Source organism: Porites lutea, chromosome 3 (genome assembly GCF_958299795.1).
Source record: "Porites lutea chromosome 3, jaPorLute2.1, whole genome shotgun sequence".
NCBI classification, from domain to species: Eukaryota; Metazoa; Cnidaria; class Anthozoa; order Scleractinia; family Poritidae; genus Porites; species Porites lutea.
In genome coordinates this window covers 12,708,718-12,731,753 of record NC_133203.1, presented here as the reverse complement: position 1 = coordinate 12,731,753, position 23,036 = coordinate 12,708,718, and the positions used below count along the sequence as shown (strand labels likewise).

At 37.8% G+C, this 23,036-nt stretch overlaps 1 protein-coding gene across 1 annotated transcript in view; it reads left to right on the top strand.

Moving 5' to 3' along the window:
* Window positions 1–104: 104 nt before the first annotated feature.
* The window catches only part of LOC140931569 (uncharacterized), a 26,263-nt gene continuing 3,331 nt past the window's right edge, over window positions 105–23,036 (top strand). Inside the window, exons 1-13 of the mRNA XM_073381372.1 lie at window positions 105–623; window positions 1,376–1,615; window positions 2,199–2,528; window positions 8,710–9,339; window positions 10,428–10,550; window positions 11,847–11,965; window positions 13,109–13,225; window positions 13,809–13,966; window positions 14,977–15,152; window positions 18,530–18,703; window positions 19,365–19,483; window positions 21,011–21,127; window positions 21,968–22,077. Coding sequence (XP_073237473.1) covers window positions 323–623; window positions 1,376–1,615; window positions 2,199–2,528; window positions 8,710–9,339; window positions 10,428–10,550; window positions 11,847–11,965; window positions 13,109–13,225; window positions 13,809–13,966; window positions 14,977–15,152; window positions 18,530–18,703; window positions 19,365–19,483; window positions 21,011–21,127; window positions 21,968–22,077 — 2,714 coding nt within the window. The 5' untranslated portion in view covers window positions 105–322. The remainder of the gene's footprint in view (window positions 624–1,375; window positions 1,616–2,198; window positions 2,529–8,709; window positions 9,340–10,427; window positions 10,551–11,846; window positions 11,966–13,108; window positions 13,226–13,808; window positions 13,967–14,976; window positions 15,153–18,529; window positions 18,704–19,364; window positions 19,484–21,010; window positions 21,128–21,967; window positions 22,078–23,036) is intronic.

Sequence of the window (23,036 nt, the reverse complement as noted above, 5' to 3'; positions counted from 1 at the left end):
GGAAAGCGAAACCTGCACGGACATTTCGCGAAGTCGCTCGGGCGTGATGATGAACCAATCAAAAACCAAACAACAAAACAACAAATCTTCGTCAGATTTCCCGCGTTTCCAGGAAAGGGACCGGAAATGCTCAACTTCCCTGGAAGGGAGAATCCCTGGTCGTATTTTTGGATTTTGACGGGTTTCGGATACACTTATTTCTACCAACGCGTGGGCGATGAACTTGTTACACTTTCTCTGACCTCGCAGAAGAGAGATCGAATAGTTTTGAGCGAACTGAAGAGTTACAAAATTGGCAGCGATTCTCCTCAATTAAATTACTATGGATCCTATTCACAAAAAAGTTCTTGCAAACAAGACTTCTGACATAATGAAAAGGGTTTCAAATCCAGGAATTTTAGTCGCTCATCTTAAGACGATATTTAGCCCTGCTGACACAGAGGAAATCGAGGCGAAAACTTCGAATCGGGGACCTACCGCCGGAACACAAACCTTGCTTAGTATACTAGAGAAGAGAGGAGCGAAAGCATTTTTGCTGTTTTTATACGCTTTGCGAGAGGAAAAAAATGAAGAATTGGCAGAGGAATTGGAGGAAGAAGAAAGGAATCTACGAGGAAAAGCAGGTGAGTAATTACAAGCTACTCCAATAGTCACGCTAAGTGTTTATCTCAAGTAAGGTTAAAATAATTACACCTTTACACGACACCCACGCTAAACACGGAAATTGTCAAAGTTACGTATACACTGTTTTGGACAAAAGAAATAAATTTAGCATTTCCAAGGAAAAGAAAAAACAGAATGATTCCCTAGGCAAATCGGTTATTTGTCATTGCTTTTTAATAACGAACAAAGGGCCGGGCGATTTGTACAGAAAGGGTGTAAATTCGCCTAAGTGGGAGAGGGAGCGGGGGGCTTGCTCATCCAGATCGTAAGATTGAAGGGGCCTTGGAAATATTATCTTGTGACCCCTGAGGGCTTTAATTTTGCCTAAAAATAAGGTGGGGTCCCAGCTGGTCCCCTATCCGAGATCTGCCACTCTCTTGGGTTTGGTAATATGTATGACAATATATTTATGATTCTATTTTATCATTGGTTCACAATTAAACCACCACAACAAAAAAGTATTTTTAATATGTTACCAACCCATTTTCTAAAATGATAGTCACAGCTGGACTCCCATTCATTCCTTGGAAATTCACAAGATTTTGCAAGACACATATTTCTAATCAATTCCCCGTGATGTCCAGTTCTGCTCATTTTTTTGTGTGCACCACAAGTACTAGTGTAGCAATACCTTGCCAATACATCCTACCTCATATCACATAACTCCATCAACTGTCAAGTAAAATTTCGGACTATTTTGATTAATTTCCAGTGAGAAGAGGGAACAGCTTTCCACAATCCAATGACAATGAAAACAATGACTTCACAGTCCGTTCTCCTCCTCCACCATACTCGGCACCAGCAGGAAGCAGCCTTATAACATATGACTATAGCGTAGAACAGCAATCACTCAAGGCTGGACAGAAACCAGATGTGGAGATCAATCCATTGCATGAAAATTCATCAGCCACCAACAAACAGTTGCTTAAGCAGAATAAAGGTATTACCGAAGGTAAGCCCACCTGTTATATATACACTGGAACATGAATGATCTCCCTTTGTCCTTTAATAGCACACTAAAAAGGAAAAGAAAAGGTTTACCTACCAAATGATTCTATACCTTATCACCTGAGTGCAAAGAAACAATTTTTTACTTAATGTGTGTAATTTCTGGTTGTATAGAAAATTCCCTGGCCAGAAGCTGTAAGTTAATTTTCCTGTTTCATTTTATTTTGATTTTTAATTTTGTTTTGTTTTGTCTTTTTTTGGCCACTTTGCCTTCGGCATATGGTGATACAGCCAGTATTTGCTTTTGGTTGCTACGCAAAAACTGTATTAATTAACAGCCAACATCATTCTTTACTTTTCTGTTGACCAACATTGCAATCCACAGAATTGTGCACACAAAACTCTTTCCAAACTGTGTGAATCCTATGTCATGCAACATGCATTATGCCTGAGTTAAATTTATTAGGCACTAACTGGTAACTACCATTTTGAAAATCCCCTTTCAGCTTTTGATTATTTAAAAGAACTTATTTTTCCAGGGGTAAAAACTACACCAGGTAAATTATTTTTTGTTTGATATAATCCAGGTTCTCTTGTTAAGGACATTCCTTTTGCAACACGCACAAAGATTGAGCGGATGATGAACGTCAATAACCATAATGATCATAACTGGAGAGGTCTGGCTGCAGCCATGAATCTGTCAGTTGATGATGTTCGACAAATGGAGGAAGGAGAAAAGGGGAAAATGGCAGGACTCTTTGATAACATGATTCATTTGAAGAAGACAATCAAAGATCTTCTTGATCTTCTTAGAAACCAAGCTGTACAGAGACTGGATGTTATAGATGAGATTGTACAGGGTTGTCATCTTCCAAAAAACCTTTCTGAGAGTGACAACTCTGAACTCCATGAAACAGGTTGGTTTGTAGGCAATTAATTGGTTATTATAAGGGTAGAGTGATATAATATTTTTTGTAATTTTACAAGGCTATGCAAAAGAGCAAATGTCATTTTCATTTAAAATAAAAATGTCTTACTAGACATTTTTCCGCAGTGTATCTATTATTTAGTTACAACAGTAAGTTATAAAACGCTGTGAAGCATAGGCAACGTATAAAGAGTAAATGTGGCATCAATAACCACCTAATTACACTGAATTGGTATTTGGAATTAATTTTTGCTAGCAACAAGCGATGACTGTTCCACTGTAACTTTACTGATGTCACTGTACCATTTAGAAGTAAGTTGAGACTTGATACTAGCAAGAATTGAGCAAAAATCAAGGCAGATATAGATTCCAGATTCTTGATGATTGGTTCTGATAAAACATTCACTATAAGAAACAGATTTGTTAAAAACACCCGTTCAATTTAATTGGGACTCGTTCAATATAATTGGGACTAATTGCTGTTAGCTGTTATTGCCTGTTATCAGCTATTAGAGCCAATCAGGATCAAGATTATCTTTGGCTAAGAGCTAGTCTAATGTTATCAGATAACAAACCCATTAGATCCAATGGCAAGCTTGTTAGTGAATAACGGGATAACAGCTAATAACAGCTAATAATACTTCACCCATTATACCCAATCACAAGTTTGTTAGAGAATAACGGGATAATATGCTACATTCCACAAGTGTGAATTTGACCCGTGAGGCAAAAATCTATTTCATGACAAGTCAGTGCACCATTCTCGAGTACATACTGGAAGGTTGCACGCATATATGCACATTTGATCCATTAGCTGCGTGAACTCATCTAAAACTCTTTTTGGTTTATTTATCACGTTTTTGAAAAACGTCAAAATTTTACCGTTTTCAAATAACCGATAGGCTTTTTAACCCAGCACCTACGAAACAGTGGAATGTTCAAGAATAGAACAAGAAAATCAGAAAATTAGTTTATGATCTTTGAAGAAGCGTAGCTCATAACAAGCATGCAACCGTCCAACGATCTCTCGATAATAGGTCAGTGATACAATAGTTGTGAGTAGGAAACAGAACAAATCAACACTGCCCAGAGGAGGTTTATCAGTTATCAAGTGACAATTGCTGACATTCCAGCCCATTCCCGCACGCAAGTTTTTTAGACAGTACACTAACACATTTATTTTCTTAAGTTAAAACGATCTTTACACTTCCCTTTATTTCACTTTGATTTAACGATGAAATCTGTTTAGAATAAGGGAACGCGTCCAAATATCGGCATCGGGTCACACCGATGCCGATCAATTGGGCACCGATTTTTTCCGATTCCGTTGAATGTCGGAATCGGCAACGGGTCTCAAGTCTTTATCGGGCCAATTAACAAAGGTCATCAAAAATATCTGGCAGCTCAAATAACCCGTCACAAAAGCAAAAGCAAAAGCGTGAATGTTGTTTCTCGATGCACAAACACGTTAAATTTCCAATTTAATTGTTGTAGACCAGCAGATAAAGTGTTTCTTCTCATTATTAACATTATCTTTCTTATAAATGTGTCTTGTTTGAACCGAAATTTAACGTCACAGTTTCGAACATTTGTTTGTATTTACCTATGACAGAGTATGACCAGAAAATATTAAATTTGTGTATCAAAATGGGCACGAGAAGAAACAGCAGGTCATTCAACAACGCTGAAGAGCATCTTGTGAGTGAAAGACGGCGAAATGTACATTGCAAGTGTACGATCTCAAAATGATAATTTTAAAATAGCTTGGGCCCGCGCTAACCGGAACCCAAAACGCATGATGAAAGAAATCTTTAAAGGAATAACCAGTTTAGGACTTAAGCGAAAAAAATACAAAGAAGTCAGAACATCCACGACCAAAATGCAAATGTTGTTACCATGTTGTTTACTTTAACTGCTTAAATTGCCACAGGAGAGCAGAGGACATCGTCTGAGAATCAGGCTGCAAGTTGTTTATTGGTTGCATATGAACTCAAAAAAGTGACTGATGGAGGCGCTCAACTGGTTTTCTCTTTCTCGATTCTCTTTCCGCTATTAAATTGAGTCAAACTTACCGGATGTATGCACAGTTTGCTTTATTGAACACTCCGGTAAAAAAGGTTCTGCTTTTTGTCAAAAAGTCAGCCACCTTGAGTCAAGCGCAAATTTTCCTAAGCGCTGAGAATGGAAAGCAAATTCACGTGGCACCATGCTCAAGCTCACAGAACAGCTAAGTCGCTAAGCCATTCTCTCTTTGTATGAAACTTCGTTCCGTGTTTTCCGTGACTCACTAGTGTGGGAATCTTTCAGTTCTTTTTGCTAATTCCCTGGAGACAATCTGAGGCCGAAATCTAATTGGTCGGTATTTTTTGCCGCAGATCGCATTGCACCTTGCGTTTAGGATCGTTGAATGAACGTCGCAATTTCGTAAAAGTTTTGGTTTTATATTATCCATGGGTTTGCTCTCGCTCCGCTCGCTAGGAAACCCGTTGAGGTCTACTTGTAACAACTCTATGCATCCAGTTGTGTTTCGAGAAAGTGAGTTATGTTTTTGGATTGCATTGTTAGAAAGTATCGAGTAAAGAACACACTACTCAGTACGGTGTTTTGTTTGCTATGTATCAACGAAGAACAGTGGTGTTTTGCGTCGTAATATTTAACTCCTTCTAATTTTCATAGAATAAATTTTATGGAGCAGCGTGGTGTCTGCGATCGACTAAAGGAAATACCTCTGCAAAACGTCGAAAATCACGTGTAGGCACGCATCAAATCAACAAACTAGAAACACAACATGGAACATACAATATTGTTATTTGTTATGGAGTAGGAAAAAGGTACAGTTAATACAATTAATTACTTTGGAGTGAAACGACTCTTTTGGTTTCGTGACACGCTTCATTTTATGTATCAGATAAAATAATATGACGATGACACTTATGAACATGGGAATGTCAACTGGCTCCGATCGAATTGGCAAAGTTTTTATCGTAGTCGGAAACGGCAACTGGTGCCTACAGATCGGTACCGATTCCGAACAATCGGAAAATTAATCTGGTCCGTTCCCATGATCGGGTTCCCTACCGATATTTGGACGCGCTCCCTAAAAAGAAAGGCAAACTTGATGTCACCTAAGGAAAAACCGCCGTTTCCGTTTTTCATTTTGCACTAAGCATCACTTTTTAAAGACATATTTATACGTAAAATGTATTAACTTTTATACAGAAAAATTTTGAAAGGCCAGAAAGGTTTTACTCTGACACGTTTTGAGAAACCTGTTGTTTGACCATTATTCGGCGATCGATCAGATTTAAAGGGCACATTTTTACGCGCCCTAAAAAGTTGTTAGAAGAAAGTAGCGAGTATAAATTATTTAGTCATACGGCGGCGGGACTTGACGGAACGCAAAGAGAGTGTTACAATCTAATGGCATACGAGCGACTGCAGGCATCTCATGACATGTCGACTTTGAGATAACTATCAACGGCTTTGAATTCTTTCCATGTGCGAGAAAACAAAAAGTATGCAGACAGGACCAAAGCGGGAATATGTTATGGCGATAATGGCCGATAATCAAGGCACCATCAATTGTGATGAATGATGAACAAATCTACTCTTTTTGCTGAACATTTTCTGACAGAGAGAAGCGGAATTTTTCAGTGGCCTTAAAAAAAGGACTGAGATAAAGTAGCGCCAGAATTCATATTCTGTCGCAATGTAGAGGTCATTGACGATAGTAAGAGTGTGCAAGTGAAAAACTTGACATCAATAAAAAGTAAATTTCGCGCTTTTTGTCGCAAATATTTTGGCGAAGAAAGCACGCAAGTTAGGCTAAGACGTGTATCTATTCCCTGTATTTGGAGTATTTTTGGCGTTTTCTGTGTGCATGTTGCGGAACTGAAGAAAACGCATAGGGCCGGTTAAAAATGAGCCGGTGTTGTAAGTGGCTGAATCTGTCCAGCCCGAATACGTATGAAATGTTCTTTACCATAGTTAAAGTCAAGCACGCACACTTATTTCTAGATTTATTTATCCATTAATAAAGGATTGTCGAGATCCATCGTGGTTGTAGCCAAAGACAGTTGTACCTCCGATTTATGATTTTGTTAGCCCGGCATAGCATTATTTGAGACTCTGCAAAATATGTTGGCGCTTCAATTTGTACCCTTGGTTTATTGAAGTGTTTTTCTTTTGTTTGTGGGTATGGCAATCTGACAATCATTTTTGTTGCAAGTTTTTAGAAAATTTTAAGGTGCTAAAATCGCAAAGTGGACCTAGAACAATTATGTATAATGCTTTTTGTACCTATATTAATTTACACACTGATTCACGATCTGTCACGGTTTTACTTCCATTAGAATGCTTAATGACTACACGTTTTAATCAATGTGATCTATCATAGCATATTTCACGCGAATAAAACATTTGATATGAAAAGTTGTTAAAATTCGTGATTGCGGGAGAACAGAGATAAGCCGAAAAATGTTGCCCGCCTGACATTTCAAGCCTGAGTCACGGTTTTCTTATTGTCAGCAAATTCCATGCTCGGAAAAATAAAGTATAAAATAATATGTAGTATACTTTAAATCATGCTTACTTGAATAAAACAATGTTTATACAAAATTGATTAAATGCAAGAATACGGGAATATCAAATAGTGAAGAGAGTACAGCCGGAAAATGTTGATTAGCCGGTTGTCAAAGTTAACGAGAGCAGAAAGGGCTATTGTGTGCGTACCCACTCTCCCACGTAAGCCGTCCTTTCATGTGAACATGGAGAATTCCTAGGGAAATCTTTTGCTTTGGGGCAAGTCCAAAAATGAGAGAAAAAAGCGTAGTCCTCGAAATTTTTACTTCCGAAAGGTGTCGTAAACGAAAGTCACTTCCGGAATTAAGAGAGACGAGAAAAAAGGCCATTGCTGGACGCGAAAGGATAAATACACATCAAGATACTTTTTGTGATATATTCTTCTAGATGAAAATGAAGTAACACCTGAGGTAAGCGTTTTATATTATTTGGGGGGGGGGGGGGGGCATTATAATATGTCGATTCTTAAGAGAACTTTTCGTAAGAAACTTTGAGTTTTCTACTGCACCTTCGAACAGGCTTCTGTTTCATTACATCGATTTTACACCAGTGGACGTGACGAGAATTAAAGTTGGCGCAAGGAGAACCGACTTTGGCGCCAAAAAGATCGTTTTAACTTAAGAAAATAAATGTGTTAGTGTACTGTCTAAGAAATTTGCGTGCAGGAATGGGCTGCAATGTCAGCAATTGTCACTTGATAACTGATAAACTTCCTCTGGGCAGTGTTAATTTGTTCTGTTTCCTATTCACAACTATTGTATCACTGACCTATTTTCGAGAGATCGTTGGATAGTTGCATGCTTGTTATGAGCTACGCTTCTTCAAAGATCATAAACTAATTTTCTGATTTTCTTGTTCTATTCTTGAACATTCCACTGTTTCGTAGGTGCTGGGTTAAAAAGCCTATCGGTTATTTGAAATCGGTAAAATTTTGACGTTTTTCAAAAACATGATAAATAAACCAAAAAGAGTTTTAGATGAGTTCATGGCAGCTAGTGGATCAAATGTGCATATATGCGTGCAACCTTCCAGTATGTACTTGAGAATGATGTACTGACTTGTCATGAAATAGATTTTTACCTCACGGGTCAAATTCACACTTGTGGAATGTAGCATATTATCCCGTTATTCTCTAACAAACTTGTGATTGGGTATAATGGGTGAAGTATTATTAGCTGTTATTAGCTGTTATCCCGTTATTCACTAACAAGCTTGCCATTGGATCTAATGGGTTTGTTATCTGATAACATTAGACTAGCTCTTAGCCAAAGATAGTCTTGATCCTGATTGGCTCTAATGGCCGATAACAGGCAATAACAGCTAACAGCAATTAGTCCCAATTATATTGAACGAGTCCCAATTAAATTGAACGGGTGTTTAAAGTACAAAGTTTTGAGCAAGTGTCTTCTCCCTCAGTAGCTTTCAATCCACAGAGTGTGTAATCTAATAGTTATCACAAGGACACATTATGGCAACCTCCTCAAAGAAGCCGCAGTTTCGGACAATACAGTCAAGTAAAAATATTCATAAAATTGATGGACACCAATGAATTTTTTTAATACTGAAAAAAATCCATTATTTTTTCTTAGATTCTGCATCAAAAGCCACTTCATTACCATACTCAGAACAAGAATCACAGGAAGCTAAAGCTGGGTGTGACACCAAACCAGATGCTCGCAGTCCTTGTCAGATTGAAGATGATGATGATCCCAAAGGCAAGGAAGCAGTGGCTGCTAAACCAGATGCTCGCATTCCCTGTCAAGAAGAAGATGACCGTCCTAATGGAAAGACAGCATCAGATACAAAACCAGATGCTCGTGTTCCAAGTCAGGTTGAAGATGATGATGATCCTAAAAACAGAGCCCAGTCAGACTCCAAACCAGATGCTCGTTGGCCAAGCCAGGTTGAACATGATGATGATCCTAAAAACACAGCACAGTCAGATTCCAAACCAGAGGCCCGTTTGCCAAGCCAGGTTGAATATGATGACCATCCTAAAAGAAGAGCACTGTCAGATACAAAACCAGATGCTCGAGTTCCAAGTCAGGTTGAAGACGATGATGATCTTAAAAGCAGAGTGCTGTTGGATACCAAACCAGATGCTCGTGTTCCTAGCCAAGTGGAAGGTGATGAAGACCCAGCATTGAGAAGTAGGACTAAACGAGCTACTCGGATGCCCTACCAAGGTAATGATGAAGATGATGTATTTGAGAGCACAGGTAATAAAGGTGATCTACTCATAGTGCTCCTGAGAACTAGGTCATTTCCTGACAACCATGAGTATTTTTTTTTGTCTTTCTTCAAGCAGTAAAAATGAAAATTAAGAACCAGTGGTACTAGAAGCCTCAGTAGGGCCATTATAAGACGCGTCTTACATAGGACACATCTTAAATAAGACACAAACTTTCCGTATAAATGGCACATTTCATCTAGAATAAGATGCGACTTAGCTTTTAAGATGTCTTATTTTAGAACAGCCAATAATTGACCTTCAGATCTTACATATGACGCGAATGCATTGTACGCATGCATTAATTTTTGTTGCGCCATGTTGGATTGCTGTTGGTAACATTCACATGAAAACAAGTCAAGAACAGAAATAATACACAAACCATTTATACAAGCTGTTTTCGTCTTAGTTAAGACATGCTCATATAAATGGTATAGTTCGCATCTTATGTAAGTCGCGTCTTATTTTTCCTCATATAAATGGCCGTATTGTTACTGCCAAAATAGTGTCTCACTAGGATGGCCATGAATTCACCATTTTAGAAATGAGATGGAAACTGGGCTCAGTAGAGGCTTCTGGGATCAGTATTGGGGACATGCCATTCAGCTATTGGTCAATTCTTTCCCCTGTTCCCAGTAACAGTCCCTGAAGTCTTTACCCCACCCAGCAGTAACCTTCTTGTGTTCTGAAGTGGTGAATGGTGGGAGTGAAAAGTTCTTACATAACAAATAAGATCTGATAACATTTATTGTAACTGGTGATATCTTAATATATCTAGAGTGAGGTGAATATTATGGGATATCACCATTAAACTTAACTTACTACACACATGCATAAATAATGTGGTTTTTTTTCATAACTACTAGCATGTACTTTGAAAAAACTCACCAGTAAGCTGGACATAAATAAATACATTCTTACTATTCAATAGCCATTCTTGTTTATAATGACAATCTTGTTTTTGGCAATCAAACATAACTTTAATACAATCTGTACACTTCACTACCTGTCTAAAGTCAGTTGCATTACAGGCAGAGATATTCATTCTTATGTCTATAAATTTGTTTTGATTGGCAGGAAACAAGGAGGTTAAAAGGAATGCACTACTATTAAACTGCTTTGGTAGTAGTAAAACTGATAAAATGCACAACAGTCAGCTGCAGGAATTGGAAAATGTGCTTGAAGATCATAACTGGGATGGTAAGTCTTTTGTTGCATGATATTCTGAGTCAGCAGTAATAAAAATAATAATAACAATAATAATAAAATAATAATAATAATGTCGGTAATGCTGCAACTGCCAGGCTACTTACATTGGTGAAACTGGCAGAAACCTTAGCACCTGACTGACGGAACACTTAAACAATGGAAGGCTCGAAATGCACCAATGACATTACTAGTCAGGGTGCAAAAAAAATCAGTTTTACAGCTTGCCATTCAGGCCAGCTAAAGCTAGCATTTACTAGCCCAGACGTTATTTCAACTAGCCCCAAAACTCTTTGACTAGCAGAATTGATTTCACAGTTCTTCTGTTATACAATTTCCTAAAAAAAAAACCTCACTTGCCCGTCGGACAAGTTAAAAACAGAATTCACTAACCCGACAGCAAAATCCACTAGCCCCTGGCTATCGGACAGTACTTTCTTTGCACGCCGCTAGTCTTCAAAGCCAATAACATCACGGCTTAACTAACGGATGACCAATAACATCACAACTTAATTGACAAATCAGGTCAATAACCAGAGTTTAATACCATCAACTGATGTGATACAACACACACTGACTCTGAAGATGACTACCACATGGGTTGTCAAAACGTCAGTCACTCTCAACAACAACAGTCCTATTCAGGACTACATTCACCCCGATGATCATACTCAACCTACTTATGGAATGACTCCTGGTTTCAAACCTTTCACAATGCCGGCCATAATAATAATAATAATAATAATAATAATAATAATATTATTATTATTATTATTATTATTCTCATCATCATTATTATTGTTGTTGTTAATATTATTATTGTCATTAAATTATTATTATTATTGTTATTATTATTGTTACTGCTATTATTCATGGGGTCCAACCCATTTTATATGCATACATATGTATTATATGCAAGTGCTCCTGTATTCATGTATAATTTAGATATTGATTAGTGAAGAAAGACTTGAAATAAATTCAAAGCAACGTTGTCATGAACACAATTCACCAATGAATGAACTATTGAGTGTACATGTATAATAACAGCTGAAGTAGATATGATATAACATTTAAAGATGTTAGATTCTGAATGCAATTTCCCTGGTCCCAGAGGTTTGTTTCTGCAAGTGCTTTTTGGCTAGTTCTCTCTCATGTGGAGCAATTTTCAAGAATAACCCCTGGGACCAGTATGAGGCCAGTAACTTAAAGTAAACCCTGTTACCTTGTTTAAGAATAATTTTATGTTGTTGATATTTTTTTCCTTCTACTACTTTAATTTTGGTACTTTAGTAAAGTGCCACCGCAAATGCAAGGCATCGGAGTTGCTTCAGGCTGTTCACTCATTTCTGGATGCAAACAGTAGTGACGAGTCTTTATCCTTCATTTACCTTGCTGGCCCCACAGTGCATGTAAGTCAGCATTAATGTTTCTTTTTATAATTTTTCTGCCTAGAAGCTCAACATTTTTCATGAAGTCTTGCAAGCAAACATTATATAGTGAGCAAGTACAAGAAACCTGTACCACAGTAAATGTGCTTATGCGGTGATTGACTTCTACAGTACTAACGCTCTATTAATTTTTGAAATCAAATGAATGTTATGCCTTTGGACCAATCTTTGGCAAGAAATTGTGAATTCAAAATGCTTCTCTTTGTTTTTGTACAAGTTTGTCTTTTTTAAATTATGATTTCTGCGGGCTATAAAACTTGCAGTGATTATTTTGTATTTGAAATAAAACCCACAATTAATTTTCAATCAGTATTAATAAATAACAATTATTCACCGAAGTGGAGGTGGCTAGTCCTGGATATTTACTGAACTGCGAAGCAGTGAGGTAAATATCCACGACTAGCCACCGACACTGAGGTGAATAATTGTTTTAGTATATACTAAAACAGTGAGATAATTGAGCACAAAAAGGACGATTTTTAACTCAAATACTGTTGCAAACGATTACAATTTTGGCGCGTAATGACCGGGCGGCCGCGGCCGTCGCTTTTTCTTGCCGGCAACTAAAACTTTTAAAGGCATTTGTTTAGCTCTTGCGGGGAAATTTCTTCAAAAGGAGTTTTGAATTCTTTTTGTATTTAAAATCATTCTATAAAAAAAGATTATTAAATTTAGTTTTAAGCTTATTTATGAACAACTCAACTAAATAAAGTAAGCAAGACTTAAGCTTCATTTGCATTTGTAAACAAAAAACTTTTTCACCGGTTTTTTCGATAACTTCGTGTCAAAAAGACAAAGCTTTACCTGTTAAAACTTCCAATCCGAACTTAGTCACCTTCTTCGTGTATTTCGGAAACAGCTTGCTTGATTAGTTGTGAAATTTCTTTGTTTGTTTACGGCAGCAAACCGGGAAGGCATTTTGCTTGCAACTTACACGAGTTTGGCGTCGCTCGCTCCGAGGAACTGGAGGTGAATCAGTGAATAGTGCAGGATATTCACTGATTGAGTAGCCAATCAGAGCGCGCGAAAAACACTATCCACTGTTTTAGTATATACTAAAATGATATATTTTACCTGCATCATGTTTTTTTTCCTTGTTTGTAGATTAATGGAAAGAATTACCTGCTTCCAACAGATTTGAAATGTCCTTCCTCCCGGGCTGACCTTATGCGCGATGCCCTGGACATCAACTGGCTGGTGTCACATCTAAGCGAGAATTATGTTTGTATTCAAACATCTTGTGTTTTACAGTCTCTCTGTCATTATCTGACCTGAAATTGAATTTAACACATCAAGTCCAGACAAAAAATTAAAATGACACAAGAAGGGGGCATGCATTATTCACTGGGAACCAGATGAAACAATTCTGTGATCACTGTCAAACCTTATGGCTTTCAAAAGTAGAAATTAAAGAACATTTAATAAGATACAGAATATTGCATTAATTAATTGCATCTCAGTTTAGAAGTTTGTTGTACTTTTAATATTTTCTTTGTCATAATTTATTTTTGAGCAAGAGTGAGTACAAAAAAAGATTGTTGTTGTTGTTAGAAAACAGTTCAACTGTAGTATGTTTTTAACTTTGACTAATGTTATTGATGTAGGGACTTTCTTTGCAATAAGCAAACAAAAAAATGATCACGTCTTGCTCAGTACACAATCTTTACCAGCAGAACCTCTGAAAATGAAATCCCAAATTGTGTTAACAGACAAGAAATAAGATTTCTAATTTGAAATGGGTTGAAATGCATTATATTTATTCTCATTCTTAATCATTTTTATAATCATCTTTTTTTTTTTGTAGATGCAAGTGGTAGTAGTTGATGGTGCTTTTGAAAATGCTCAAACAGACATAAAACTTAAAGGTGTTTTAAAGGGTCTTGCTCCGATTCCTCCTCCACCAAATGCAGTCATTGCGTTTCCCTGTCATCCAGGAACAATTCGTCCAGAACAGGAAAGACTGTAAGTACCATATTATTTTTTATCTTATCAAAATATTTTCATCTTGGAGAAATACCTCTGCAAATCCTCTCCAAAGAAATAGCTGGGGCATAATTGGCTTTTATTTCCCTTCCCTGTAATGTTGGGCATTAGACTTGCTACAAGTTGACCTCACAAGCTTGGCAAGCTGAGCAGCAGTTTTTAGGCCACAAAATGGTAGATCAAGCTGCTTTAAAATGCTCTTTGTTCTATACTATTTCCAGTGTGATTTTCACACTAAATAAATTGTACTTTTGTCACTGAAATACAATTTAATACTATAGAACACCATATTTAAGAATGTAACCTCCCACAGTTACTAGCCATTACTTACTTTGTTACAATCAGGGTTCGTACTTTTTTGAGTTCTTCAAATTCCATGACTTTCCTTGACTTTTTCCATGACCTTTTCTACTTTTCCATGACCTTAGGTTTAGCTGTCAATTTCTAAAATTTTGAAAACTGTACCTGTTTTACCGAATTTTTGGCCCTTAAACAGTTCAACAGAAACAAACTCTGGTATCCACCAAAATGCATTTCCATTCGTGCTGTTTAATTACTCCTTTTTATCTTACGTTATCCTGGCTTGCTTCGTCATCTGCAGTATGACTAATCTACCACACAAAGGTGAAAACGTTAATTTTCCGTGACTTTCAAGGACCGAAAATGAAATTCCATGACTTTCCAGGCATTGAAAATGAAATTCTTAAAATTCCATGACTTTCCAGGTTTTCCATGACCTGTACGAACCCTGACTATAAAGCTTACATCTCAGATTTTTAATGTAAATTTTAATTACTGATAATCAATCCTACATGAGTTTACACAAACTTTTGAAAAAATAATTAATAAAACATTAGTCAGTCTTGTTTGAATGATAAATTGGGGACTTAATATTGTTGTTGACGATGTAGGTTATACTTTCAACTCAGTCAGAATAAGAGGCCAGAAGCATTGCTAACTACAGAATTATTTATATCTTCAATCATCAGAGATTACATTAAATGTTTGTTGGCAAACCTAGAGGATGATCGTATAATGCTATGTGATCTGTTTGACAAAGTCCGAGATGAGTTGATGAAGAAGAATCCAAACTGCAGTGTACCTATCGAGTTTTCACTCAGCCCTTCGCTTTTCCCACTCCGCCTCAAGACTGAAAACAATAAAGGTTAGTACCAACCGGGTTTTCTTATCATTTTCAGAACACACTAATCTGCTTTTTGCTGAGCCATTGTCTTTGCAAACGTGGTAGAGTATTGAACTGCCTTACATACACAATTCTTCCAACATGATGAAACATTGTGTGCCAGCCTTTCTTCTTAAATACTACAGCTACCAAAGTAGAAATTGCTTAACCTTGGTTATAGCTCAGTCAAGGAACTTACCATTGGTCATAAATGACCAGGCAGGCAGGTCTATTCATACTGCAAATTTCACTATTAATCAATCTGGCCAGACCAGTTCTTGATTAAGGTGGCCCGAACCTATTTATTTGTGCGTTGGTTATGCTTTTGAACCAGGTTTTTTGGCAGGAATGTTTTAACCGATCTCCATGATTTCTGGGATCCTTAATAAAGAATGGTCAAACATTAAGAAAATGCTATGTATTTTCTTACAGGTATAAAAACGTTTGAGATATCGGCATATGTTTAAGACCGCATTTTTACAAAAAATGTCAATAATATCAAAACCCTAAGACAGATTTTTCTCTAACTTTGGCAAATAAGCCTCAGAGCTCTCTAGTTTTATATCTGCAAGTTTGAAGTCAATCGTGACCGTAGAACTTGCTGCACAAATAGCTGATCAAATTCAACCTTAAAATGCAACACTAATACATTTGTGAAAGTTGACACAGAAATAGAGGACAACTGCCGACAGACTATCCCCTATCTGCAAGGGTATACTTGCCCAAAGCTTTAGGTGCAAGAAACTGAGTAAATCAGAAACCTACGGCGAATACAGTTCACAATGCAAGAAGAACAACTTTATGCTGAATGCAGGGAAAGATTAAATAACTTCTATTTATCAAAGTTACTGTGCATTTTCCCTTCTCTTTTCACAAAAAATCTCAACAAAGCACAATATAACATCTACGAAAATCTCCTACCAGTTTTTAGGACTGGATGTTCCCATCTTGAGGAGATATAAAGCCACCAACTCCAGTACTTCAACCAATCCATTTTCAGCTGTAACAAAAACCCTGGTATTAAGTAATTTATTCAAGTTTGAAAGATTTGCCATCACACTGGCACGGGCATTTTGCCATTGGGGATAATGAAAAGAATAAGACGATTGTCATATTTTCTTCATCTTTATCTCCAACTGGCAAACTTCCCATAAAAACCTTGAATAAATTACCAAGTACAAGGGCTTTCAGTGCAGCTAAAAAAATGGGCGGTTAGAAGTACAGGAGTTGGTGGCTTTATTTCTCCTCAAAACGGAAACCTGCGACGTTAAAAACTCTTGAGAGTTTTTCATAGATAATATAATTTGCTTTGTTAAGATAGATTTCAAAAAGAGAGGGACAAATACAAAGTAAGTTTGATAAATAGAAATAAATAAATCTCGCCCCACATTCAGCATAAAGTTGTTCTCCTTGTATTGCGAACTGTATTCGCCGTAGGTTTCTGATTACTCAGTTTCTCACAACTGAAGCTTTGGGTAAGAATACCCTTGCAGATAGGAGTTGGCCGTCAGCAGTTTCCCTCTATTCATGCATCAACTTTCACAAATGTGTTAGCATTGCATTTTAAGGTTAAATTTGAGAAGCTATTTGTGCAGCAAGGTTCTAGGGTCACGATTGACTTTAAACTTGTAGATATAAAACTAGGGAGCTCTGAGGCTTATTTGCCGAAGTTAGAGAAAAATCTGTCTTAGGGTTTCGAAATTATATTTTTTTTTTATATATTAATTTTTGCAAGCTTCGCAATTATATCTTTTGTAAAAATGCGGTTTTAAACATTACGCCGATATCTCAAACATTTTTATACCTACAGGAAAATTTTTTCTTAAAGTTCGACCATTCCAGGGGGGGGGAAGAGACGAGGTCTGGGACCGAGAAACGATGTTCTCACAACTTGCAAAGCGGTCACCCCGCGTGGTGGTCAGCGGAAAATTGCAGTACTTTTCCCACAGTAAATATTTTTAGACTTTTTAGAAGCAAGAAGCGACCGGCAGAGGAAATCAGAAATGCTTACTGAAAAAATAAAAATTGAAAAAAAATAATATCATGCATCTTTGTTTTTCTTTCATATCGTATTTGTCTTTCGGTACTGAAATTGCGGGGGAAACCGTGTTAGATCTTAACCAACAACAATGCGCTCGATCGATTTATAGGTTACATCGTTTTTGCCGGGTAAGGATAACTTGATGCTGATAAAAATTACTGGAGAGTGTCAAATTTATCGGAAGCAAGTAATTCAGAGAGCTTTATAAATATGAGCTTACAGCTCTACAATCATAACTGAATAAACATTCACACTTCATAACATTTCACTTCGTTTATTACGATCAGTCAGCACCTTGAATCCAAAGTTAAAATTCAAAACGATCCTAATAAACAAATCACAACTACTACTGAAAGCTCTGTACCTTGAAGCGACTTTAACTTTCCTAAGGTTTGCAGCAAAACACTGCTTGATAGCTCAGCTCTAGCTCTTCGGCGGTTCTTATCAGCTGTACGGATCGAGCTATAAGTTGCATATTCCAAACTCTGCAGAGGGAAATTGTTTAACAGAAAAAGAAAACCACACACTATGTCTGAAGAGCGACATAAAATCAATAAATTTGCGAATTACCAAAATATAATCGTGAGAAACAGTCCCGCCTTCGATCGCCATGTTTTTGTTTCTCAAGACCGTTGATCTATGGTTTTTGACGTAATGCGCATGATCAGTACCCAAATCCGCTGGCAAGACCTTTGCTGATCGCTTTGCAAGTTGTGAGAACATCGTTTGGATTTCATTTAAGAGAATGTATGGGAAGTAGCTTACCCCCCCCTGGACCATTCCTTATTAAGGATGCCAAAAATCATGGAAATTGGTTAAATCATTCCTGCCGAAAAACCCAATTGAAAAACATAACCAACGGGCATATAAATGGGTTCAGGCTACCTTAAATGCATGTAGTATGCATGGTAATGCTCTGTAAAATTTATAAATGTGATTAAAAAATAATTGTGAGGCTATAGTCCAAAAATCAGCCCTTGGGAATATTCCCTCTCAATAATAACTTCCAGTGATGATGATGGTGCAAGTACAAATCGCTTTAACTGTAACAATACGGAACTTATATTTTGTTCCCTCACATAAAATAATTTTATTTTATTCTGAATTTGGGTAAAAAAAAATGTGGTGAAGAACATTGAAAACTTAAATACCTATATGTTGTTTTGTATTACATGTGTGTTGTAACAACAGATTAAATTGCTAAGAAAATGTTGTGAAACAAATCTCAATTTGTTCTTGCCCATGATTGACAAATCATGTCTTAACCACTTATGTATTATTATGGTAATGGGTTTTTGGGAATGGCATATTTGAGCAGCTTTTTTGTTACTCTTGTCAAAAGGGCTTCACTTGGAATCCAATGTAACTTGCCATGCCATAATAGTTGCAAACTCCACGTATAGTGGCAGTGGTCTTATCAACACCAATCAATGCTTGAAAGACTGTGAAAAGCTACGGATGGCTTTGCTTAAGGGTCAGTGGGAATGCACTGGTATGTATACTAAAATTTATAAATTTTATTAAGCCATATAATTATTGGGGGGAGGGGTGTTGTGCAAAATAAAGAGTCCCCTGATGTTAGATCTCCGGAGGTTGGCAAAGCCTCTGAGTGATCTTGTAAACTCTATTCTTGAACTCACTCATAATTCTTGAAGGATACCTGAGTTTGTTTGTAGGATGTTAGCCTGCAGTACAGGCGTTATTTTTTCATGTTTTTCGGGCGAGTGAAGGCAATCGCAAAGCAAGCGAGGAGTGCGATTGTCTTCACTCGCCTGAAAGCCTTCACTCACCCGAAAAAGCCATCTTAATGGCTCATGGATATTGGCCAAGTTCTTTTTGCATATTTATTCACCGAGATGAAGTCAAGGACAATTAAAGCACATAAAAGAACGAGGCCATTGTAGCCTTCTTGACCAAACAAACTTAGTCAAGAAAGGATTTATTGCATTGACAAAAAGAGAACTTTTTCTTACGGGACCAACGCGGGAAATCCCGAGCGGGCAAGATGGCGCCATTAATTCATTTACTCGAATTTGCTCTTTTACACGTTTGTCTTTGTTCTGCTGTCTGATCAAGTTTTATACTACTTTCATTGAAGTCTATAGGTATTGCATTGTTCTTTAAATGTTTGTTTTGTCATATTGCAACGACAGAAGTTATTAACAAGACAGGCAAAGAGATAAAAAACGAGTTGAGGGAATCTTTAAACAAGCTGAGTGAGGACAAAAAGGACAGGGTTGTGATGGTGTATTTTATGGGCTACACTCGAAAGGTAAGGTTATGTTATTTTCAAGAAAACAAGCTAACCCTTACCTTAATTAAAATGGTTGCCGTTGTTAATTTTGCCAAGGCAGGAATCAGTTCCCGTTTTTTTTGTTGGATTGGACAGCAGCAGCGCGCGTTTTTCCAATATGAGAGGTGTAGAGGCATTGTTAGTTGTTTCCTATAATTTTCGTAAGCATCGAAGAAGTATTTAGTAAGTTAGAAAGCTTTTTTTCCCCGTTAATGCCGCCAGATCGCAGAACAATATTCATTTATCCCCGCTCGAAGTTCGCGCTATGTTAGTCACGTGACTATCTTGGGTACTAGTTCCCAGGCTCCTTCTCTCTGCCAAAAACGAGGAACCGAAATAAGAAATTGGGCTAAATTGGAATCCTGCATCACGGACATCGATTAAAAATTGACCAACCTTTGGGACCTTTGTCAATTCAATAATTTATAAAACTACGGCACTCTTTGTGAACTTTTATTGTGTTTTCTCATCAACAATGATCAAGAGAAAAAAAGACCAGTTAATAAAAGCGTAAAAAGTCGACGTTTCGACGCCATATTTCGATCCCACAGCGGCGACATCCATGAAAATGTCGCTGAAAGTAGACTTCGCATCCTTTCAGTTTTTTTCGCAATTATCCCAAGGGGCTCAGTTACTTAAAAGAAGGGAATTTGGGTTGGAGCTGAAGAGAGAGGGCCACGCCCAATTCCTGGACAGAGATTGTAGAATTTATAGCCTTGCCATTCCCGTTCCCAAGTAAACTTAAAATTTGGTCATTTCACGTCTTAGTTATGCAGGGACTGCAAAGAAATGTACAAAAAAGCGTGATGCACGTGCCGAGTTGTTGTTTTGTCCATTAAACCTATTGCCAGCTCTGACGTTCCCTTTGCCGACGCCGCCGTAGTTTCGTAAGGTCCCTATTGGCACTCCCTTATTTGGTCTAGACGGATATGTACCGCTGAACCGCTGAAGAGGATATGGTTTTCAGGGTCTTGAGTTTTAAACAGGGTATACAGTTTCACCATTCGACGCCTTTAACAGGGTGTTGTTTTGGACTGGAAGTTTGCGTCTGAGCGGTCTTCGTTTATTGGCACCTACAATCTTTTTCCAAAAAGTGTCATTCCTTGATATTACTTTGAAAAATAACCTAACTTTTGAGCAAATTTTTGAGAAATTACGGGAAACGTTTTGGAAAAACTCGAGCAACTTGTGCAAAAGCCTAACCCCAGCTGTAACCCCACCTATCATGTAAATGCAATCAAATTTAAACGAAAGATTATATAGCCTACGAACGGCAGACGTATTTCCGGTCGTCGATTCTCTCCCTTCGAAAAATCTGAGGGAGAGAAGCGACGACCGGAAATACGTCTGCGGTTCGCAGGCTAGAGATTATATGGACTGGTGAGTTACCTCATCTTCTTGGGGTCCCCCACCTTCATGTAAACAGGCCCTTAAATTAGATTGTATTGATAAAAGCGTTACGATGACGCCGAAACGTTTTCACGCTTTTATTTTGTGTTATTACAGATATTGGATCGTAACTGTTTCTTTGGAAGAGATTTCACTGTTGGTTCTCTTGAGCCTCTACGTTCAAGTGTCCCTCTTAAGTGGGTACTGGATCTCATATGTGAGAAACTTAAAGGGGTGAGTAGTATTTCTACCCTGGATCAGTGAGCTAGATATGGTGTAGAATGTACATTGCTTGAAGGGTATAGCGAGTTTAATATCCGAAACACTACTAGCAAAAGACTGAACAATATAAAGACTTTCTTAAAGTCCTTCGCTTCTCATTTCCGGTTCCGGTAGTTGGCCCCAGCGCGAAGGACGAGCTCTCGCTCCTTCGCTCGTTTTTGCTGCAGAAAACATAAAAAAATCTACCGCCCGCGCTTCGCGCTCGTGAAAGAATCTGAGCTCGACTTGTAGGCAAGTCTAAACAATATACAGCTATTTCGAGAAAGGCCGTCGGGTGAAGTGCACGCGACAATCCCGAAAGGTATTATGGGTGCTTTTGAGTTCGCTGTTCTTCAAAGAAATTGGAATGGATGACACGAGAGGCCATGGACGCATGTTTGCGAGTGCTAAAAGAAAGCAAAAAAGTAGCGTAGTTACAGTGTCAGGAACAGTGTATTGATCAGACCCCTGTTACCTTTCGGGATTGTCACGTGTATATTTTTTCAGACAACCTTTCTCGAAATAGCTGCATACGCAGAAGCTACTTCTTACTTAGTGCTGCGTAATTCAAAACAGGGGCTTTCCAACATGATATTTCGGTTTTGTACCACGTGAATGACCAGCTGCAAAGGGCCTATTAAGGAGGTTAACCGTCATTCGTCAAAGGCTCAAAATTTAACTGTCAATTATATTTCCAACCTTCAACCGTCGGGGAGGACCCATAGCTATGGCCCTCTTACTTCTCTCTCCTGCTGCTCAGTATCATAAATTATCATTCATTCATTAATTAATCTTTTGCATTTCTTTTTTCAGCCAAAAATCTTAATAGTAGATGACTTAGGAACAAGCCAGCCGGAAGGACTGGTACCAATGACAGCTCCAAATGATGTGTTGATCAGTTTACCTAGAGAAAATAAACCCGGGTGGGTAAAACTTTGAGAAGTAAATTTTTGCGGCTTCAGCCGAGTTCTACTAATGCAGAGACTTAAGCGTAGCTACGAGGGAGGTTCTAAAATGCCGTGGCCTCAAAACCTGAATAAAGTCGGGATACTGCGTTTCAATAAAGCTACGGTTATTCGGGCAACAAAAACGTGCAAAGTATTTTGCAATTTTGTTACAAAACGAGTTGAAAAGTGATGTTGCGCGTTTTACCACCCGCGTTCAAAACTGTCTCGCTACCAATCAGGTTGTTGCAAGTTGCGTGAATGCTGACTTCTGATTGGATAAAATGATGAAGGAGTCATATCATATACTGGAGTTACGTCACCTGCTGCAAAACAATTTTGACTTCGGCCAGTAAAATGCGCAACATGTACAGATTTTGTCGCAAAAATTAGCACTACTCTCTACTTTCTGCAACAACTTTTTGCAACTGCAACAACTTGATTTATGCAAGGCATGCATTGAGGCCAAGACAGGTTAAAGTGGTGTCGGCCGCTTACGAGAGATCGTTGTTTACTAGAGGCTCCAACTGTAATGATTAGACTGGGAAAATTTAGGTGTTTTGATAGGTGGTCGCTTAATATGAGAAGTAAGCGCACATGGGGGTTCGACTGTATCAAAAACCAAGATGAATGAACTCATGAGAAGTAGCTATGTCTGCCCGGCTGCCAATTTTTTCGTCATTACCTGCAGGAACGATCGAATAAGCATTTTCATTGTAACATCACAAGTATCGAAACACCAGCATCCTTTTGAGTTGTCTAAGCCCTTAAGCTAAGAAAATTGTCGATTTTGACAACGCTCGCTATGCAGTGAGGGAAGCTATTTTCTCACTGGTTCACGTGATTACCTGTCCGATTCTTCCAATGAAAATGAGCACACTCTTTTTTTATAAAAATATCGAGGCTGAAATTTGCGAAATTTTAAGAATAGTTTAAGA